Source organism: Chiroxiphia lanceolata, chromosome 2 (genome assembly GCF_009829145.1).
Source record: "Chiroxiphia lanceolata isolate bChiLan1 chromosome 2, bChiLan1.pri, whole genome shotgun sequence".
NCBI lineage: Eukaryota > Metazoa > Chordata > Aves > Passeriformes > Pipridae > Chiroxiphia > Chiroxiphia lanceolata.
In genome coordinates this window covers 42,710,581-42,732,404 of record NC_045638.1, presented here as the reverse complement: position 1 = coordinate 42,732,404, position 21,824 = coordinate 42,710,581, and the positions used below count along the sequence as shown (strand labels likewise).

The following is a 21,824-nucleotide window of genomic DNA, read 5'->3' as shown; positions in this document are numbered from 1 at the left end:
GTAATTAATAATGCTTAATTATTTAAACGGAGTTTTAATGCAGGAATAAGCACTCAATTCACTATTATAAAAATGTCAATCAAATCTGGTTAAAATATACAAAAGGAAGAATAAAGAGGCTACAAAATACAGCTTTCTATTTTTTTTTTTATGATTTTCATATAACCAATAATGTCTTTTTCAGATTTTCCAAGGATGTGGCCAGCCTAAACCAGCACCTGCTCTGAGATCTTCCCGTTCTGTACCTGAAAACTTCAATACCCGGTTTAGACCATATAACCCAGAGGAGCGACCTACAACTGCTGCTGGCACAAGTTTGGATAGGCTGGTAAAACAAAATATATATTCCATTTTCGAATTAGTAGAAAAGGCTTAATAATATACTAGAAGGTTGCAATCTCCTAATTTAATAATTTCATAATTGCTATTGTTTCTTTGCCAGGTATTCCAGCATTCAGTAAATCTTTTTTTCCCCATTGGAAATGGTATAGAATTGCATTGTAGGAGAATAATATGACTCTGTTTTTATGTATTAGAAATATTAGAAGAGGAAAAGCTCTTTCCTGGAGGCCAAAAAACACATAAGCCATGGCAGGTACTTTGCAGTATAAATTCTCTTTTAAAAATGATCTACAGCAATATTTTAAATTGTTTATTTTATATTGAAAACAAGTTGTTATATATTGAGGCCATTTTTATCACTTAGTTCTTGAACTAATACACTTGCAAAGGCACATTAATTTGTTTCACTTTTTTACTTAATTATAAAATTAACACTACTTTATTTCCATCCATCTCAACGATTGACTTTTATCAACTAAAGCTGCAGTGATCCTTAATTTTACTTTACTTATTCAATCATTTTGGAAAAAAATACTTTATTATAAGATTATTTTCTTTACTACCAGTCATTGGATTGACATTTAAGACTTCAATATTCCTGCTATTTGTACATCTATAGATTGATAGAAGGCTAATTACTATAGCCGTTAATATCATCACAGGACTCCTCTCTAGGTAAAACCAATGAGCAAAATCAAAGAGTTTTAAAGCTCCTGAATTAAAACACACTGTCCTCAGGTTATTGCTGCACACTTGCACAGCACTGGTCTCCCTTGCTGAAGAGAGGAGCACTCAGAACTATAGCAAGAGTAAGGGGAAAGGAGAGTTCATGTGGAAAAAGGTATGGGTATATGGTGAGCTGCACTCCTGGTGGCTGCCAGGCAGCTGCTGACTGCACTAGGGCACCAAAATTTCTTGCTGTCTGATCGTGAGCCTAAAATGCCTAAAGATTTCTCCAATATGCAACTTAAATCATTGAGCAGGAACCCAAATATACTAATTCAGATGAGGATCTGGGTATCTTCTGGACACCACCATTCATCAAATTCATTTGATGATCACAGTAGTCTTTCACAGTGCCAATCTTTCCAACCACTTCTATCTATGCTGTATCCTGTCTACTCTATTCTGTGTCAATCTTCACGGCAATTCAACAGGAAAGTAACATGGCATTTCTAGTCAAGGCATGGGATTACCCAGCAGCAAAAAGCAGCATTTGTTAGTTCTCTGCTCTTCTGGAAACAGTATAGCCTGGTTATCCTAAATGGTGAAGCAGAAAAGATGCTTACCTTCATTGCAAACTTAGGGCTTTCTACCACAGCAGGTTCATAGCTGAGTGTAAAATCTCAGGCTAAAAATCTGACTGGCAATGCTCAATCCGTATTTGATGGGCTCTCAATTTCATACTTTCACTTTACATTCGGAGAACCTTCAGAGTCCTTCTGTATTGCTCATAGCAGAGTCCTGGATCTCAATCTAGAGTTAGCCAAGGTGAAGTGAAAAGTCACCAAAGCCTTTAGGTTTCAGTCATGCTCTGTCAAAGCTAAAGGTTGCAAACAGCTGAAATGGGACAGAGAGTATATAAAGGAAGGCTGATAGCACAGTTCAATTTGAATTACTATGATGTAAGAACAGTTGGAGCATTTTTGCAATGAAAGAGGCAGGTTTAAGCAACATGAGATATTGACGCAAGAATACTTCTAAGCACATTAATATTCTTTTTAAACTACAAGCTTCCAAAATACTGAGCAGCATCCTGAATAAAGCAGCCAGCCTTTAAAGACTGCAGCTAATGGAAGATAATTCAATGAAAGATAATTGTCAATGCAGATAAACTTTATAACTCCTGATAATTTCTAGATTTTGAAAAGGGGACTTATCTCCGTATGATTTAATTTGTTTTGTTCATACGTTATTTCAGACAAAAAAACAAAGAGTTTGGTATTGCTGCTTTTACTTTTAAATATGTTCAAACAAATTTCGTCTTTGCTGTTCTTGCTGACAGTATTTAAATTAATAACTATTTATGGTCTGTTAGTGATGAGTGTTGGTTTCAAGTATATCTTCAAATGGCAGTGATGAATGTGTTGTCTCCTTCTGGGCTGAGACCAACAATCCCTCAATTCAGAGATGGCCACTGACCTCATCTGGAGCTGGGAAAGGTTGTTTGTGTGGATTAAAGCAGAAGGCCTTATTTCAAGCTGTAACCCCTTAGCAGCACTTGGGAAAGGTTGCTGCCTGCATCTCACACTTTCTCGGGTAATTTTATCCAGAAGGATATAAATGCTACACTCCTGCCTCACAGAAACACCACTTAACTTGTCTACACTAGAACCTTAGCGTTTCATGTGCTGAATCATTCCCTGAATGACATATCTCTCTTCATTAACTATAGCCAGAGCTTGGAGGACCAGCTTCATTTAGGTCCTCCTAACCCTTGCATGGCTAACAGGACATAAGGAGAACTCCACTCACAGCAGTTTTCCTGTCTACACACTGATCATTTTCTATCGCTCACTTAATATAAATATACTGCAATATTGGTATTTTGATGGTAGTGTCAAACAGTTAAAAATCCTTTTGATTACTACAGATATAAGAAACAAGTCTTTTCTTGGAAGTCAGCTGACTGTTCAGTGTTATGTTAATGCTTTTAGAAGTCTATTCTGAAGTTTGTATTCATACAAGTCAGACAACTTAACTCTAAACTGTCACTGCAAAGTCCAAACATGAAGTTACATAAACCTCAAAAGAAGTGACAAACAATTCTGCTTTTATCTGTCTTTGACAGGAGAAGAAACCAAGTTTAGAAAATACTTCCTCTGCATCCCAATCTTATACAAAAATGTAGCACATCTAAACCAATTTTTTTTTCTCCTGTTCATAGCCCCATTTCTAAGCTTAATTCAGTTGAGCATATTTTATCAGGTATGTTGCACAAAGCAGCCCTGATAAGAAGCCTGCACTGAAATCACCCAGTACTGAACCCATCTGAGAAAGTGTTCCTTCATCCTTGCCTGAATTATGTGATTAATCCGGCTCTTCTGTTCCAAAATGAGGGAAAGTGGTTTCCCTGTGTTATTGTCATAGCTGTAACAAGTAAGGCTTAACAAATAAGAAGTAGATCACAATAAATCATAAGAAATATGCAAAAAATTAAATATACCCCAAAAGCTGTGGTATATGTGTTTTCAAAAGCATCAGATGTATTCAGGAAGTTATGTAGAGCTTGAGAGACTTATTGAATCATGGATGTAAAGCATCATCTGAGACATCTCAGGGTATCTGAAACATGGGACCAGCAGATATGGCACAAAGAACTAGAAGAGACCAGTATACTTCTGGAGCAACAGTGGAGAGCTGGCTAGAATACACTACAGCAGCTCAAGCAATCGATTCAAGTTACTTGTGCTAAGGCATTTCAATCATATCTTCACAGTACTGGGCCTAAAAGTCAGGCTCTCTCTGAAGTCAGTGTAGAAAGACATACATTTTTTGGGAGTGATTCACCCCACATGTCACAGACACTTCTCTCAGACTGGGAAAAGACTGGGTAAAAAAAAGGTTTGATTGCGATACCCACATATAGATATGCAAGACTGAGATGCCTTGGTGTTTATAAGACATCTAATTGAGCTGATAGATAGGACAGTAATTTGGGTTGCTTATGCCCTTCTGAACTGGCAGCTGAAGTTTGGATAGAACACCCTGGAGGATATCCACTATGTGGCATCCAAGTGGGAAAACAGAACTGAGCCCTACCCGTTCTCTGCATGTTCCACTGGGTGAAATTCAGCTACATGCATATAGTCACCCAATGCTCTCTGAGATGCCTTGGTCTTTAAGATGTCCAAAGGTGAAAGCGAAGTCACAGGAGACCTGGCTGAAAGTAAGATGGAATATCTCAGAGCTACTAAATCCACTTGCTTTGCCTATATTTAGATAACTGTATTCCACCCTATTTCTCTAGTGACTGTGACAGAAGCAAAAATGAGGACTTTTCTGATTCAGTATAGAGATCCATAGTACAGATACCTATAACCAACTGTCTAGATTTGAGTCTGGATGACTGTATTTTTTACTGTTAACACAGAAAAATAAAGGTCTTCTTTCAGTTTTCTAAGCATGGGTTTAGGCAACTTTTGAATCAAATATTTCTAAAGAACAATTCATCTCATCCTAAAGTATACATTTGAACAGCTCAGAAAAATCTTTCCATGTCCCCCTACTACAAAGCGACAACCTTAGTCTAGGCATCTAGCAAGTACACTTGAACATAAGTAAATTAAAAAACTGTCAAAAATTAAATAATTTTAACCGCTGAGCTCACCTGCTCATGTGTAAAGCATGATGTAAAGTTTCTCATTTAAAATCAACTGCTTATAAAGATTCGTTACCTTCTCTGTGGTTGCCTGTTTGGTATAACCTGTGGTTTATTTTGTTTTGTTTTGTTTGTTTTTCTGTTCCCTGAATCTGTTTCCCTCTTGCTTCCCAGAGGACTATCTGGAGGACAATGCAACATGGTGTAAGCTTTGGTATTCTTATTCTTCACTTCATACCCATTTGTCTTTGTACAATGCTGTACAAAACACTTGTTTAAGTTTCATCTTCACCATCTTTACTTTGTGTGTGTGTCTTGTAGGCTAAAATGCTAGCAGTTCTTTCCGTAATTTTGCATTGTGGCTGATTTCATTCTGCCCAGTGTCCAGAGCTGGTACCTTCCAGCATTTTTTTTCTCACCTCAAGGATGATGCCCCACCCCAGAAAGGAGTGTATGTATTCCCTCAGCAAACGGTCTCAGACCCCACAAAGGCATGTGCAGCAAAGCAGACACTGCATGACATTCAGCTCTGAGTCCTGTGCCTGGAGCAATGGAAATGAGTTCTCAGGCCTTCCTGGGCTCTCTCCCTAGAATTGTCTGCTGTCCAATCCCCTTATGCTTTACAGCTTCGTAAGTTTTTGTGCCTGTTAGAGATCCCTGGTTTTGGACAGAAAACCTTCCTCATCAGGGTTCATTCAGCACAGCCCAAGGGAAAGGCAGGAACACAGCACCACACAGATATGCATTAGCTTGGACTTAATAGTCCAAATCCGTAGCAGGACTAATTAGCCTACAGAGAGCACCATGCTGATACAGCCGTACTGCCTCAAGTACCTCTGTATCTATGGCATCACTGTACAGCACAGTGCTGCCTTAATTCAGCTGGAATTTCTCCCGAGATCATACTGCAGCCCAACCTAGCTGGACATGTATAAAATAATTCCAAGTTTTCTTTCAGGAGATCACGGAAGCTTTCTTGATTTTCCACAAGGGAGCTGATGCACTCTTAACCATATAATACATAATGTACATGCATACTGTGGAGAAAGGTGACTGAGAAATTGTCGCATTTCTCAAGTGATTTACATTCAAGTACAGTATAATGGCTGCATAGATAACATGCACCCAGTCTAAAAAAAACACATTTCATGCGCTTTACCCTGGGGAGAAGAATATAACGTGTCATATTTTGTAGGAAAATGTTATTTTAGAGTCCCTCCTGCTTTTCTTAAAGTGACAGTAAATAAAGTCTCAATTTCCATAAGAAAAATGCCCTGAACCATCTTTTTTAGGAATAAAGTGGGATGTACTTTAAGTGTCCATTCAGTCATCTTTTTAATTTTTTTATTCCATTGTGTAATGACTTTTGTCATAATAAAAATGTGATAGTAACCTAGCAAATCTGTTGTGAAGAATTCCTTCCCAGTGCTCCAAAACTACATGAAATAGAAAATACGATTTAAAAAATACAATCTACTTTGCATTTTAGTTATAGAAGACTAAAAGTAACAGGACAGTATTCAGACACTGATCTGAATTGCCCAGGGAATCCTCTGGGGCATTCTTGAAAGTAGAGGTTTTGTTTCAGTTGTTAGAATCCATTTAGTCCAGAATCTAGAACTGTTAAATATAGGCAGTGATAAGACAATTTTCCTGAGATAGAATGTTTATCCTCAACATTTTTTTCTCAAGAGATCCTAGAATGAAATCCAGTGGGTATAAATCTTAGACAGTTTGAAATCCTGAGATTAATTTTCCAAGTAGCTTCTGTGTCCAGAGTCCATAGGGAAAGATACAAACAATGAGCCTTTAAAATTCATCATAACTCAGGAGGTTTGGGTCACATTCTTAAGAATGAAGATGACAGGCTCACACAGGTGTTTTAGGAGCCCACTGGCTTCCCACAGGCTACACCCCCACAATCCTTAGACACTGTACTTTTGGATGTGTGATATCAATCAGCAGGTGACTCTTGTAAAACAAAATGTACAGCTCCTCCAGCTTTATGTTTTGCATGTTTCGGCAGAGTCCTGTTTCTTATTAGCTGTTTGGATGCAATACTCTCAATGAATAAATATGTTTTGCAACGTTCATTGTGGTCATTTGGTGTCAGAGTTAGGATTTGTTTGGTTCTCCAAAAATAAGCGTTTGCTTACTGTCAAGTTTTGTTTAGTCTCTGTTTCTGTGTCACAGCAATATCCAAGTAAGTTAAGTCTGTGGAATCACTTTTTCCCTCATGGTTAATACCCATTTCAGGTGGCAAAGGCAGATGAATGATGCTGGCTGTCAGAACCCTCCTGGGAGATCTGACAGAGTTCTGTTTTTAAAAATGGTGATATTATTCCATCTCCCAGCTGAATGGTTGTGCATGCTGTTGTATCTGATGCATTGCATTCCTAATGTGCGTGAGGTGGTCACTAAGAAAGAGCTTTATTACAGTGGTTGCTTCAGATCTCTACCTCAATTAGGTGTCACAAAAAAAGCACTATCTTGATTGCCATGCAGTTTCTGCCTTGCCTGAAGAGTGATGTGCTGCTTGTCTCAAGGAACACAGTGCCTGCTTGAAAGTCTTCTAAAACAGACATGTTAGAACTAATTGAACTTCCTTTACCTGATGGGTGTGAAGACCCACTGAGAGTCATCACCTCATTTCCAGGAGGGTCTTAGGTGTGTGCATGGTATATGTATCCCTGCTAGAGAAATGGGGAATACAAAACATGTAGACAGAATCCACTCCTAATTACTAGACTTGTCTGCAAAGAGTAAGATGAAGAAATGGCATAGTCGTGGAGCTTCTGTTGTTGTACATTGAGAAATTATGTGATTCCTGAGCTTAGCTGCTGCAGTAAAGAGAAGCAGGCTGTCTAGGCTAAAATCTGCACATCTGTGCCCTGTCAAACCAGATAAACATGAAGTGGGATTTATTTCCCCTAGCTTTCAATGTTTCTAGTGTTGCTATCGAAGTCTGAGCTATTACCTCATTTCTTTACTAGTCAATGGAGATCAGCACCTCCAGATCTTGCTTATGATACTCACTTAGAGAAGATAAGAATCTGAGTTAGCCCTTTTTCCCCACTAAGTATGAATAGAATTTGGATGATTAACTCAGACCTCCAATCTATAGATGTCTAAATGCAATGCTGGGTGTTGGAGTTAGGCTCTATTAATCAGATGTGCATAAGGGAGATTTGGGTCTATAAAATATATTGATAGTTCCTATAATACTGCTAATCATACTCATTGTCATGGTATCATCTGGTACCTAGAAGGATGGCTTGAACAAAAATAACTAATTTGAAGGTTGCACAACTTTTATTTAATGGCAATTCTGCCTTGTAAATCTGGATTAAAATCTACTTCCTTCCACTTGATGTTTTAGCTTCTGCTCAAAAAAGACTAGGGTTTTTTTTCCAATTTACAGAAAGTTTATATTACCAGCCTCTGGAAGATGAACCTAAGCAGGAAATATATTTGCACTACTGTTTCAGCTGAAAGATAGATCGGATTTCATTTCACATGTCTTTGCATGAATCTGTGCAGAAGGAAAGTGAATTCCTAATGTTCTTGTTAATGATAAAGAAAAGTAGTGACTTTATAAACATCTTCTACACTTGTAGTAGGGCTTGTGTCCCCACTTGCAGTGCATAAACCATGCTAATTTAGATGCTTCCAAGTAATATGACTGTAAAAACATTGACTGACTGCATGCCTCAAAAGTGTTCCACTGTGATAAATTCTTGCATTGTTAAGATGAGCACAACCAACAAATTATAAGTTCCCATAAAAAATGGATTTGTAATATATCACCAGTTCACTTGGCACTAGAGAATTAAAGAGTCCTTTTTGTGCAAGAGACTACAGAACATAAAATGTCTTTCCAGCAACAAAGTTAGTTGTGCACAAGTGTGGATGCCAACAGAGAAATTAAAACTTTGGTAATTTCTGAATCAATTGCAAATGGTGATTCTCACTCTCTAAAGAAAAGTAAGTTTTATGCTTTACTGGCAATTAGCTTTCTCCAGCCTTTGGAGACACTTTTATTCTGTTAGACTGCAACACACATATATATTGTGAACTCATAACAGGAGTGTGCGGTGCTGGCCTCCATTAAGAACAAATAGTAGGTTACAGCAGACGGAAACTGATTTCCCAAGCCAAACATCTCATTCATTTTATCTTGTAACAGACAGAAATTGGCACTTTATGGACTTTTATGTGTATTACTAGTGGTTAAAGAGGAGGTAAAATACAAGGAATAAAAAGGCTTATCTTCATTACAAATTGTGACCCTTTTGTGAATCTTCTTTAGTCAAAACCAAACATTTTGCATTAGGAAAGATTTCCCATATTTTCTTCCTGCTTTTAGCTCCCATCCTTCGATCATATCAACGTATCAGTCTAGATTGTTGCAATAGCAATACAGGATGCTTCTGTAATACAGAGCAGCGGATCTTGAGCTGCTAGTTACAGACACTCATTGATAGGAAGGCCAAGATGATTAATAATACTGGGGAAGGTAGAAGGCAAGGATTCATCATATCAAATTTTATCCATTATCAATAGAGGTCAAATCTAAGACTGTGCATCTGTGAGCAGACCCAGGAGTACTTCTGGATCCCAGGCCTGGGTGTAGACCCTAGCAGCCTTGCAGCTCCACATTAGGGCAAAATGAGTGGCTCAGCTATTACCACTCCAGATGCTGAGTCACTGTAGAAAATAGGAGAATACCTGCAAGACACTTCAACAGATCCCATTCTGGACACCAGTGAGTACTGAGGTACACAGTAATAAAGAACTTCAGCTACAGGATTAGTACTATGGACTTAGTAGTATGGACTCCACAGTTGGTTACGAAAACGGCATTTTCAGAGTGTAATTCCCAGTCTAATGTAGACATCTGGCAGAGGTTGCATGAATAGCTCCCTGGAAATGCTAGTGTTTCTCTGTTAACTGTGAAGAACTTTAGGCTTGACAAGAGACTTAAGTTACAGAGGGCTAGAGGAGAGTTAGATACAGAGCACTAGAGGAGAGTTAGATTAACTCCTGACTTCTCCACAAACAGCACTACCAAAGTGAATGTGACTGAGACTTAGAATTAAGGACTCATGTACTTACTCACTGGGGGCTGACTAGATGCTCACAATTTCACCTTGTTCCAGTGGCTTTGTGATCTGGTGGCAGTAATCATAAATTCCCATCATGTACATGTCTTTGTTGGTTTTCTTGGGTCTTGCTGCTTCTGTACTTAATGTATGTCATGTTAATGTCATTTCTGGTACATAAGAAATGGAATTCACTGTGTCTTATTCAATGTCTCTAATACAGGTGCTCTGTGGAGCTGTATCTGTTAATATTCCATGGTAACAATAGGGAGCTAGTCAAGGTGGTGAATGACAGGTAGAAATCATTTGCTGAAACACAAGTGACTAGTGTTAAGCGAGATGCTCTAAACTACCTAGACATCTGTAAAGAGCTAACAGATGTGATAAGGGCCTTACAGAAGTTCTTCAGTCTTCTGGATGCTCCAGAGGACTCCAAAGTGGCATTAGATTAATTTATATCTGTACTGAATGAGGGATCTAGGAGCTACCATAAGATCTTAAATTAGACCAAAATGAGGCAGCTGCCAACTTGACTCCACTGACTAAGAGGTAACAGGCTGTCCAGAGAGAGGCATCTAGAGTCTTCACATGAGGGTCTCTGGTGCAGGACCTATTGGATGCCTGAACTGGCATGTGGAAGAGAGGGAAAGCCTTCGAAGGCAATGGATATCTGTGTGCAGACAACTGAACCCAACTCCAGGTCTCCGCTGTCCGTGGTGGGTTCTTTGACACCCAGCTGACATGTCAGCACCCACACTGAGAGCTTTTAAATTCAGGCAAGGCTAACACACTGCCAGAGCCTGATATTCCTATTCATTTGTATGGGAGCAAACGATGCTGCTGATACACAACCAGCTCTCAACAGTCCCTAGGATAATTGCCTTTGCTTTAAAGTGCTGGGAATTTTGCTTTTCTATTATATACTTGGACAGCATAAATACTATATAGGAAACCAAATGAAAACAGACTGGAATGAAAGGGGTTTTTATTCTGAAACATTCAAGCCCATAAAAATTTCCAGTAAATAATAATAACTGTGTTGCCTACATAACTGATACAGCAACTAAAGTAAAAAGCTAATTGCTTGGAGTGCATTGAGTTTTTTAATATAACATGCCTACAGTGCTCTTGTATTAAAGTGTGATATATATGGAGAAATAACAGGAATTTGAGTAACATATTTCTTCTGCTGAAAAAAGGATCAGTCATTTTTAGAAAAAAATTCACTGCATAATAAATGAACATGAAAAAAACTTCCTTTTCCATGATCTCACAAAAAAAAAATCAGGGAATATTTATAATATTAGAAATAATTTGTACATAAAAAGTCCTTTAACTGTTGTGCTTTCATTCAGACAAAATACAGTTGACCAAATTGAGATATCTAACCCCAGAGCCAAATAATATTTTCTTTGCTGTCAGCTGAGGGAAAGAGGCACTTTCAGGACACAGCTGATCTGAGCTGCTTTAAAAATCTCCGTTTGATTCTCCTCATTTCCTGCTTCTCAATATTGGCTGCAGAAGAAGAGTTTGTAGCTTGGACATGAATGCTGACATCATGTGAGATGAATTTCAGTCACAGATTCTGCTTTATGGATGGTCTGGATAGACTGCAAAATTACTATCATACACCTTGATGGTATTTCTACTTCGTTTGGTTTGGCAACAAGGGGGTCACCCTGTGCTTGGCATTGAACACATATTAAAAATATGTTTCTGTCTTAAACATTTTAATAAGATCTTTCTTGCAGACCTTTTTTTCCAAAGCAGAAGATGCAGGACTCCCAGTCATTGCTCAATGTCTGTATATGATTTTCTAACCATCCATTTGCACTACGGAATGGAATAATCTAGAAAAATTAATCAGCTGTTTCTATAAAGCAAGATATTCATAATACCAAAGTTAACAAAGTCTGAATTGTAAACTGTTTGCCTCACAAGAGAAAGAAGAGAAAGCTGACGTAGTCTTTCCCTTGTCGCTTAGGCAATTCAGTTCGGATTACACTTCCAAGGGCAGAGCAGTAGAGATGCAATACTGTCCAGGGTACAAGACTCACGAGGACTAGGAATATCCTCCTCTTCATGAAGTACAAAGTATTTTTACGTGTAGTAATGGGACTGGAAAACCATGGCTGTTTTTATCTGCAACATGTTTCTTCCAGATTATAATGCTTACATTGTTGGGAAAGGAAAGAGAACAGCTCCTATCTGAATCCCATCCAGATCTTTATTCCCAGGCCAGCTAGAGTTCACCTAGGTAAAGAACTTCATTGTTGGATGGAAAATGGATAACTCAACTCCTTTCTACCTACAGGGAGAGTCCCAGATTCATCATACTTTTCAAGTCACATCTTGCTTGATAAAAATTGGTGTGGCAATACCAAGTCCCTTAAAAATCTCTTTTATCATTAAATCAGATGGATATAGACAGATACGAGAGGGATGGATTGGAGAAAAAATACTGCCTGCAAAATGTGCAGCAGCTCACTTGGGAATGTGACCAGCTGCAAATTGACTTGGTAATGTTCTGGGACAAAACCCCTGGAATTCTCAAGCTAGTTGTGGATGTACTTTTAAAAAATCCTATTTCCCACAGGTTGTAATGCTGATTTATTTCTCTGCTAAAATGTGAAATAACACGGCTGGCAAACACGTTTTTAGAAATGTAAAAAATATTTAATGATATATAGGGACATATTCTTCAATGTCATGTATTTCTTAATGTGTCCCCATGGCAAGGCACCATAATCACTTCAAGGCCATTCATTCCCGTGCTATAACACTCTCTCTACTCTCAGCCATTCGCTTTATCAGAGAGGAAACAGAGATTGGAAGGAAGGAAGATGTGACCAAGATATTTCTGTGTCTTATAACCACCTAAAGATTTAATTCTGGCCTCCCAGACCAAATAACCAAGGTCACCCTCTCACTACAGGAGATGAGCCATACTCTGAAAGTACTCAGTGCATGCTAAGGACACAAATAGGTTTCTGAACTTTCCACCCACATAAGTGCCACAAACATTCTGGAGGCTCTCCAACAAAGGCAAGTGACCTAACTGTGCTTTCAGGAAGGGCTCAGATGTTGCATATTGACCACACAGCTGACTTTAGACCCATACCTACATATTTTTTCCCCATTTGAATCACTAGAGTGTCTAATACTTAGACACTTCCAAGTTTGCTTTGCACTTTTTCAGGTAGTCATGCCCTAAAACAGCCAGGAATGTCCTTTTCCACTATCAGTATTGACAAAAATAGCTGTAACAACAGTAAGGCTCTTTTTAGGACTTATTGCTCTTTTGAATGCAATATTATCTGGTTTTCAGACCTTATTCTGCTAGCTGTTGGCTTGCTGAAGTGTTTTCTAACAAAGAAAGTAATACTCACACTATAATCCAGGCTGATGACAAATTTCCAGCAAGGATCCAAGGCTCATTCCACAATTCATCGTTTAATTTTAATGGATTAAATTACATAGTCATGGGAAGAGGGCACTAATAAGAACATACCTGTGAATGCTTTATTCTCGCTGCTCTGGTGGAAGTTACCATAGTAACTTATCAGGATAAGTTAATCAAGCTTTGCCTGTTAGCAGAAACCAGATGGAGCAAAGAATCCAAACTATGGATCTTTAGGCAGCTGTTAGAAGTCAGATTGATGTTCAGCTAAATGCAAATAGGGAGAGGGTCTGTTAGATAGAAACCATAGGCATACTATATTGGTATAAAGGAATATATAGAGGAAAATGGGGTGATGAGTCAGAGCAAGGAGTGTTTTAAATTTTGATTCCCAGTATTTAAATGTTTTTTTCTGGTTCAGAAAGTGTGTTTATTTAAATAAGATTCTGATATTCCATATGGTTGATTTTATTCCTTATATAACTAGTATCATATTTCCTTACTCATAGAAATTTTTCTTCTCTACTCAGCCCTACAGGGGTCAGCCCAGCCTAAGAAAATCAAGTTGTCCTAGTGGTCTTTCATATGCCTCCAGGAACCTATACTTACTTTCTTTTATAGTAACCATCTATGGCTAGGTGGTGAATTGTGAAGAAGGAAAACAATATGATTTTCATGGGCCAATGTGGGGATCAAAAACTTGTTTCATGGAGTACAACAACAGAGAAAGGTGCTGGGTTTTCCACCACGGGTGTGCTGGAGCACAGAGAGAAGGGGAACACTAAGGAGAAGACTGTTTCCCTATGTTGTAAATATGCAGGCAGGAAGGTTCGAGGCGGCTAGGAATTTCAGTTCTGGGAATTGGCTCTAGGCTTAGGTGCAGGTTCAGGGAGCATTAAAACTCTTGAGGCCTTTGCTTGGGAACAAAAAGTGTGGTTTTGTTTCCTTCTATGCCCCACAGCCAAAGAGGTCAAGCAGAAACCCCAAGGTTAGCCTGGCTTGGGAAGGTACTAAGCATCCATCTAGTTTACATGAAAAGCACTCATCTGCACATTTGTCTTTTGATATTTTGCCAAGTTTTCCTAAGTAGGAAAATAAAATGAGATAAAATTGCTAAAACCACCTTGAAAGGAAATGTAAACATCACAGAGATTTGGCTTGCATAGTACATTTCTTAAAGGGATGGAAGCCATCTGTGGGATAATGTGAGGCAAGTTATATCTTCTGAAAATAATTGAACCCAAGAAGCATAACAACATAAAAGAAGGATGGGTAATCCAGTTTGGATAAAATAAGTTATTCTACCTTTTCTCCCACATCCAATTGAACTAAAATATTTTGTGCATTGAAAAAATCATGGCATATTTTTCTTATTTATTTTTTATTATACAATTCTTTTTAGAATTCCTGAAAAGAAGAAGGGTTATCTAAGAGCTGTACAAACATACAGCTTTTGCACTAAGAACTTGAGTCAGAAATTAATTCAGATCCCGATTACACCAACTCTTGGCTATCAAACCATATTTCCTTTGAAAAACAGGCAGGAGATACAAATAGGGCAGACAATTCTTTTATTTTTCTTCTTTATCTGGTTTTGGTCAGGACTAGAAACAAACAAGCATATAAGGAAAGTAAAGTAAGCTTCTGGCCTAGTCTGTTATCTCAGGTTGAAGTAGAATTGCATCTGTATTTTGCAGATTTCAAAGGTTCAGAAACATGAAGTACTCTGGCTTTGGGGTGGTTCTGAAGTGCAGCTTTAAAAAAGAAAAAATCTCAGCTCTGTATCTCCTTGCTTTGATACATAGCACTGCAGAAGCCGGAACACATCTGTAGATGTGCAAAGTCCAGGCAAGAGTCCTGGAGAATGTCACTCCCCGTTAGAGACAAACTTGCAGGACTGCTCTTAGAGTAGTCCACTGATTGCTGAGTTGCTTTGCACCTTTCTGGTTCTTCTCTATTTCTGCTGTTTCAATAAAAGCTTTCAGATTGTCTTCTTGCATATTGTAAGCCAGTTCTTGAAGAAGTTACGGTCACAGTGGTAAGGGTCTTCTGGATTTTAATTATTTAACCTGTGGTCTCCCTCTTTTTTTTTTTCTTTTTGTAACTCTTTTGACAGAGCTTTGCCTTCCTCTTGAACTATAGTGGAGTTCTGACCCTTTACCATTTCCATCACAGGATGAAGCCATGCATACAGTAGCTGAGTTATAAATTCAGCTGAGTTATAAATTCAAGCAGTTTTACTGTAGAATAAAATAAGACAGGCAAAGCATCTGTAAGAAACAAAACTTGTTTAGATGTAAGTGCCTTTGATCAGCAAATGTGGCAAGGGCATGAGGAAAATAAATAGGTTTATCTTAAAATAGGACATAGTTTAAAGTCATTCCCAGTGTGGAAGTATTCTCTTTGCATAGTGAAACATAAATAATGTCGGATTGATGTTAGATGTTGGCTAGGCTATTCTGAAAAGAAGACTATAGAAACTATGCAAACCAACCAGCACCAATGAGTTTGCTTGCTGTATGCCTCAAGACAGAGAAATTGAAAGAACGTGTAAAACTAGGCATGAATTGATGAAGAAATTAAACTACAAAATGACAGAAAGAAGACAGGAGATGTAATGACCAGTATAGGCTGGTTCAACTGGTTGGTTGAATTAAAATGATTGCATATGCAGCCTCAGGAAATAAAAGCTCCCATTCCATTCAACACAGTTTATAAAGTTTTGCTCTGGTAATGAAAAATGGAAATTAACCTCTCTAATTAATTATAGCAATTATCTCCCTTCTGGGGCAAGACAACTCTGAATCCAGTCATATTCCTCCAAGAAAAGAAGCACTGTGGACTGTTATGCACCACACACCTTGAGAAATTCAACAACATTTTCTTATTATTGTTTTTCTGAAGCACAAGGTTTCTCAGCTGCCAGCCCATGGCACTTCTGCATTTCACACTGTGAGTAACCTTCACTTACTGCACAGGGAGCTCTCTTTGTGTATGAGCAGCAGGCTGACACGGAATTAGGTTGACTTCTTACGCTGTTACAGAGCAGTAATTTTTTTCATGGGCTATGAATCTGGCTAAAATAAAACCCAGGTTGTTTCTCACTTATGGACCTTCGCTGATTTGTGCGAAAGGAAAGTGGTGCAAATCATATTTGAAACAAAAGCATTTCTTTTCTGTGCCACCTGTCATGGAATGTAAGAAAAGTAATGCTAGTGTTTCCTTGTTAGTAGAACTTTATCTGGATTTCCTGGTTGTTCTTATAGAGATGTGTATAAGTGATGTTTTGAGGTGAAAAGAACTAACACTAAGATTAAATCCACCTGTACTTGTTTCTCAACAGATAGGAAAGCTGTGAGTACTTCATTTTACCATACATGTACATTTTTTCACATATAAAATAGTTAAATTCAAATTGGCTCAAAAACATTTCTGTTCAAAATCGTTGTCAAAAACTGAGGAACTTGCCCAGGAAACTATACTTGAATGTTTGCAAAATGTGAAGCAGTATGAGTAAATAGCATTTATTGCAAGTTAAAAAGTCTGCTATCTCTTGGACATTTTTTCCAAAGAAAAAGCATATTTAATGTGTCACCTCAGCTCCATGCCACACCATGAGAACCTCCCAGTTCAGGTCCTAGAGGCAATAAAGATATTTTAGCACCATTCCACAGCTCTTGACCTGCCTCTCCAGAGGACTAACTGGTTCAATTGACATGGTTCTGCCATTCAGCACCTTGGTGTATAACGAGCCTGGCTGGGGCTATCTCAAGGATCTCTGACAGTCATGATGTAGCTGGGCCCCTGTCCATCCTCTTCCCCGTTCTTTCATCTCCAAATAGCACAGGGCTTTATGTCAATTCTTTCCCATTTATCTCTTTTGTCTTTCCTAGAGGAACATACTTCATGCTGTTAAGGTTGTTTTTTAGTGTACCCAAAACTGATGTGTCTAGTTGGATGTGTGAATTGCAAATGAACCTCAGGAACCTATAACACAAAGAGGAGACCATGCTGTGCATCTAGGCTACCTGCAAAGTCAGCAAAAGCAATCCCACAGATATCCAGTCCATGTACTTTCTCAGGATAAATTGAACTGGTCTCTGGAAATTACTACAGTGGGAATTCAGACAACTAGGCTAGCCTAAAATTTTACTTTTCAAGTGATAAGACGTGAAATGAGTGCTGCTTGTAGTGAATAGCATGCAACAACAAGTATCTGTTCTTTAAATGCCTTAGTCCTCTAAACAGTGCCTTTAGAGGTAGTATGGTTGTGGCTACGTTGCTATCTTAGTCATGGCTGGGACTCTTCACTGGTGCTGCAGCCAGATGCTTCTACTTGCCATGGTGTCAGCATCACCAACAGGCTAGCTCTTCCATAGTCTGAGATGGGATCACAGAGTTCCTGATTCAGGAAGAACCCTGTAGAAATGTAATGAGCTGAGAGCTTGGAGCAGTCATGGTGTTAAATCTCTTATCTTTCCAAGCTTGATGACCTCACGAAAATTGGTTTGGGTAAGTATACAACTAAGAGCTTTGACTGCTAAAATCAAAAATAAAATCACATTATTTCTGAACAGATGGCTCAGTAATGTAAATCAAAATAGCATTGACATGGAAAAGAAACTAAAATTACAATATTAAGGATATAAAATTAAGCAACCCAAAAGGGTTATTTACAGAGGCTGATTTGACATTAAAATATATACTAGAAGTTACTGCACCACTAGAAGTCACTTCAGAAAAAGAAGTACAGCAACAGTTTTATGCCCTTTAAGCATAGAGTTTATTACATAGTTAGAATCCCTATATAGAATTTACAGTTCGAGGACTGCCTTGTAGAGAAAATGCAAAAATCTTGGACAGATGTCTGCAAAAAATGAGAATGATGCTGTGAAGGCAACAGTTTGCAGATGACAACTCAGAACATCTCTGCCTGCTTATGTTTTTCACGGAGATAATCAATTTTGTAATCTAGCTTAGTAACTCATCTCTGTTATTTAAAGTGACAACACTCAGCATCCTGCTTTAAAATCTTCCTCTAAGAAACATGGAGAAAACCTGTGTTAAAAATAGTGAGCACGGAGACAGATTTTTAAAGATAAATAAGCCCTTCCTTTAATTTCAGAAAGAAGTATCTGGCCTTACTAGCTGGTTTACTGATCTCAGCAAATAGACAGAATCATCATGTTTCCATACAACTGTAGTCCTTTATCTAACCATGTCTTCTTGTGAGACTCCGTGAAAACCAGTGATAGGTCTTGCAGCATTCAGTGTTTATATTGGTAAAATTCAGTCTAAGTTTTTCAGGCAGCACAGGCTGGACACATAATAAGTATTTTATAGAATAGGACAGCCAAAGAGAGTGATCTAAGTCACCTAGGATTTTAGTCTGTTTAGATAAAACGTGTTTTGATAGAGCCAGACGCAAGGTCATGAATCTGGGAACAATGACTAGCTGCCAGACCTAAAAAATATGAGACTATCTTGCAAGGAAATACTTAAGAAAACTGAGAAGATAACAGGAAAAGGCAAGATAGAAATTTCCAGCTGCTGCTGCAAAAAGGTTAGCCATCAGACATGCAGTCATGAGGAGTAACTCGAGATAGAGTGCATTACAATAACCCATTTTTGAGTTGACAAAGGTACATGGCAAGGTTTTATTGGAGTGAAGAGATTGTGTTTGCCTTTACAGGCATAGATGGATATATTATTTTGGACTATAATTGCAAGCTAGACATGCAGGAGATTCTTAAGGTCTTATATCACACTCAAATGGCCACCTTCCAGCTCCCAGAGCACAGACACACTTGTTCAGATTTGGTGCTGATATAATATTTGATAGCATTCACAGCTGAACTTTCCAGTTCACCCAAGTTGTCTCAGGTGATCTGTAACACATCTGCAGACAGCGAAACATTTTCTGGCAATCTTGCTCATGGGGGTACTCAGTTAGATCATTGCACCAGCTGGAACCAATGGGACAGTTATGAAAAGTTTCATCAACATGCTGTGTGCAGGCACTGATTCCCCCAGTTCCATTTGGATCTCAGTTGTTTCGTTACTCTGCCTGTAGTGCAATTCATTCAGAGTAGGAAATAATCTCCAGGTTAGAAATAAAGTGCTTGACTTTCATGTTTCAAGGGAGGGCTGCTAATTAGCTAAAAACCTACCACCATTTTATTTATATAGAAAGCAAATCTGATTTTGAAACCACTGAGAAGCAATAACCACAGAACTTTATGATGTCATTGTTAAAGAGATGTTTTTCAGGTTTTATTTATGACCTAATTTTATACAAAGTGCCTGCAGTGTTGTCAGCGTATAGGAATACCAACAAAGTGCAGGGAAATCAGAGGCCATTTGAAAAAGTCATTTGCTCTGTGATCCCCACAGGCTGATTCCAATAGAGGATTCAGGTACTGGTAAATTATGTCACAGAAACACCAAACTTTCAAGAAGCTGGATCGCAGTGATGAGTCCAAAAAAATGGAGGCAAATGGTTTAATTAGCATAGGAAGACAAAGAACCTTAGAAGTATGATTTAAAATATGTGTGCTGAGTAGGTAGGTAGTGAAAGTGCATTGACAGATAACAGAAAATTTAAACACTGGAGTATATAGATACTCCAGCTGGGATAGAGTTAATTTTCTTCTTAGTAGCTGCTACTGTGCTTGGTGTACTGTGGGTTTTTTGGATTTAGTATGAGAATAATGCTGATGACACACTGATGTTTTAGTTGTGACCAAGTAGTGCTTACTCTAAATCAAGGACTTTCCAGTGACCCATATTCTGCCAGTGAGGAGATGAGCAAGAAGCTGGGAGAGACCATAGCAAAGACAACTGACCCAAACTGGCCAAAGGCTTATTCTGTAAGATAGATCATGTTCAGTAGATAAACTGGGGGGAGCTGGCTGGGAGGGGATGATCGCTGCTCAGGGATGAGCTGGTCATTGATCAGCGTGCAACTGTACTGTGCATCACTTATTTTGCTTGGGTTTTATTCCTCTCTTTTTCCTTTTCCTTTTCCTCATCATCATTGGGTTATTATTTATTATTATTGTTGTTACTGTCACTGATATTATTATTATTATTATATTTCACATATTAAACTGTTCTTATCTCAACCAATGGGTTATACCTTTTTGTGGTTCTCTCTGCCATCCCACTGTGTGGAGGGCAGAGGGGGAGTATGTGAGCAGCTGCATGGTACTTAGTTGCCAGCTGGGATTAAACCACAACAGTAGCCAAATTGCCTTCTGAGGGCAGAAATTTACATTAGAGTCCACTGTTTCTGCTCAAAAAAAGGTGCCACCTTGCCATAGCAACCACACACCTCAGTGTATAATATGCTAACATGGTTATAATGTACTAAATATATTAACAATAGTTCAAGTACTGCCTTGCAGAGGGGAGTACACACCCACTTTGCCTACATTTCTAGTTGGCTAGGTTTAGGGGGCTCCACCTTCCACAGCGTGGATTTTAGGGTAGCCCTTGAGGCACACCTGACTTTACTGAGCTGTGTACTGCAACCAGTCCAACTCTCACTTAATTTCTGAGGCCAGCTTGTAATGCTACACTGGAAACCACCACACTGGTTCTCATCCAGATGCCTGTAAAAGCTCCATCTGGGGTGACTATGACTATTTTTAAGCAGGTCTTGAATTATTTCTAATTTTTAAAAAAAGAGGGAGAGAAAATTTTTACATGAGCAGATTGTGATAGGACAAGAGGGAACAGTTTTAAATTAAGAGTGCAGAAATTCGGGTTAGCTGTTAGGAAGAAATTCATTACTGTGAGGGTGGTGAGACACTGGGACAGGTTGCCCAGAGAAGCTGTGGATGCCCCATTCCTGGAAGTGTTCCAGGCCAGGCTGGATGAGGCTCTGAGCAACCTGGTCTAGTGGAAGGTGTCCCTGCCCTTGGTAGCGGAGCTGGAACTACATGACCTTTAAGGTCGTTTCCAACCCAAGCCATTCTGCAATTCTATGATTCTATGATTTCTGCATAGCGGTACTAAACAACAGAAGAGAGATAAGTATCTTGCTGAAGATTACTCTCCCTCACATTCCAGCTCTAGGCCCAGGACCCACTTTCCGTTCAGCCATTAGCAGCAGCAGGGATGTAAATGCAAGACATACAGCACTACAGGGCGATTGTACCATATCTCACAGCTTATTTTGGCTATCAGTAGCCTCCTGTCACACATACTCCATGGAGTCAGCTTTCCTCTGTGTAAGGTCTCAAACAGAGAACGGAGAACCTCTAGGAAATGAGGTAAATTTCTCACAGTATGCTTGGCACCATGCAAAGCCTTCCTCTGATTTTTAAGGGCTTCACTTTTGAAACCATTTTAGTTGTTTGGAGCCTATAAAGTAGACACTGTCTCTAGACACTTTTCTTCTGGCAACGCTTAAAATCCCTTGTCCCAGGAGACAGAAAAAGTCATCCCCTCATCTCCACTCAGGGCAATGTTCAGAAGTTTTATTTATATATACATCAGCTTAAATCTCAGCTTCAAACAATATTACCCAGCTGCAAAACCTGCCAGCTCCCAGATGTTTTTTGTCTCTGGCTGTATACTTATCTCTCAGAAGACTGCCCTGGGTCAGGGGATGGCAGTGATTATCCATATTTCTTTCCTACCTCCAAAGCAATCA

General features: G+C 38.8%; 1 protein-coding gene across 1 annotated transcript in view; it reads left to right on the top strand.

Moving 5' to 3' along the window:
* GPC6 (glypican 6) overlaps nucleotides 1–21,824 on the top strand; it is a 772,169-nt gene that overhangs the window by 703,643 nt on the left and 46,702 nt on the right. Inside the window, exons 6-7 of the mRNA XM_032679241.1 lie at nucleotides 185–328; nucleotides 4,838–4,867. Of these exons, the coding sequence (XP_032535132.1) occupies nucleotides 185–328; nucleotides 4,838–4,867 (174 nt within the window). The remainder of the gene's footprint in view (nucleotides 1–184; nucleotides 329–4,837; nucleotides 4,868–21,824) is intronic.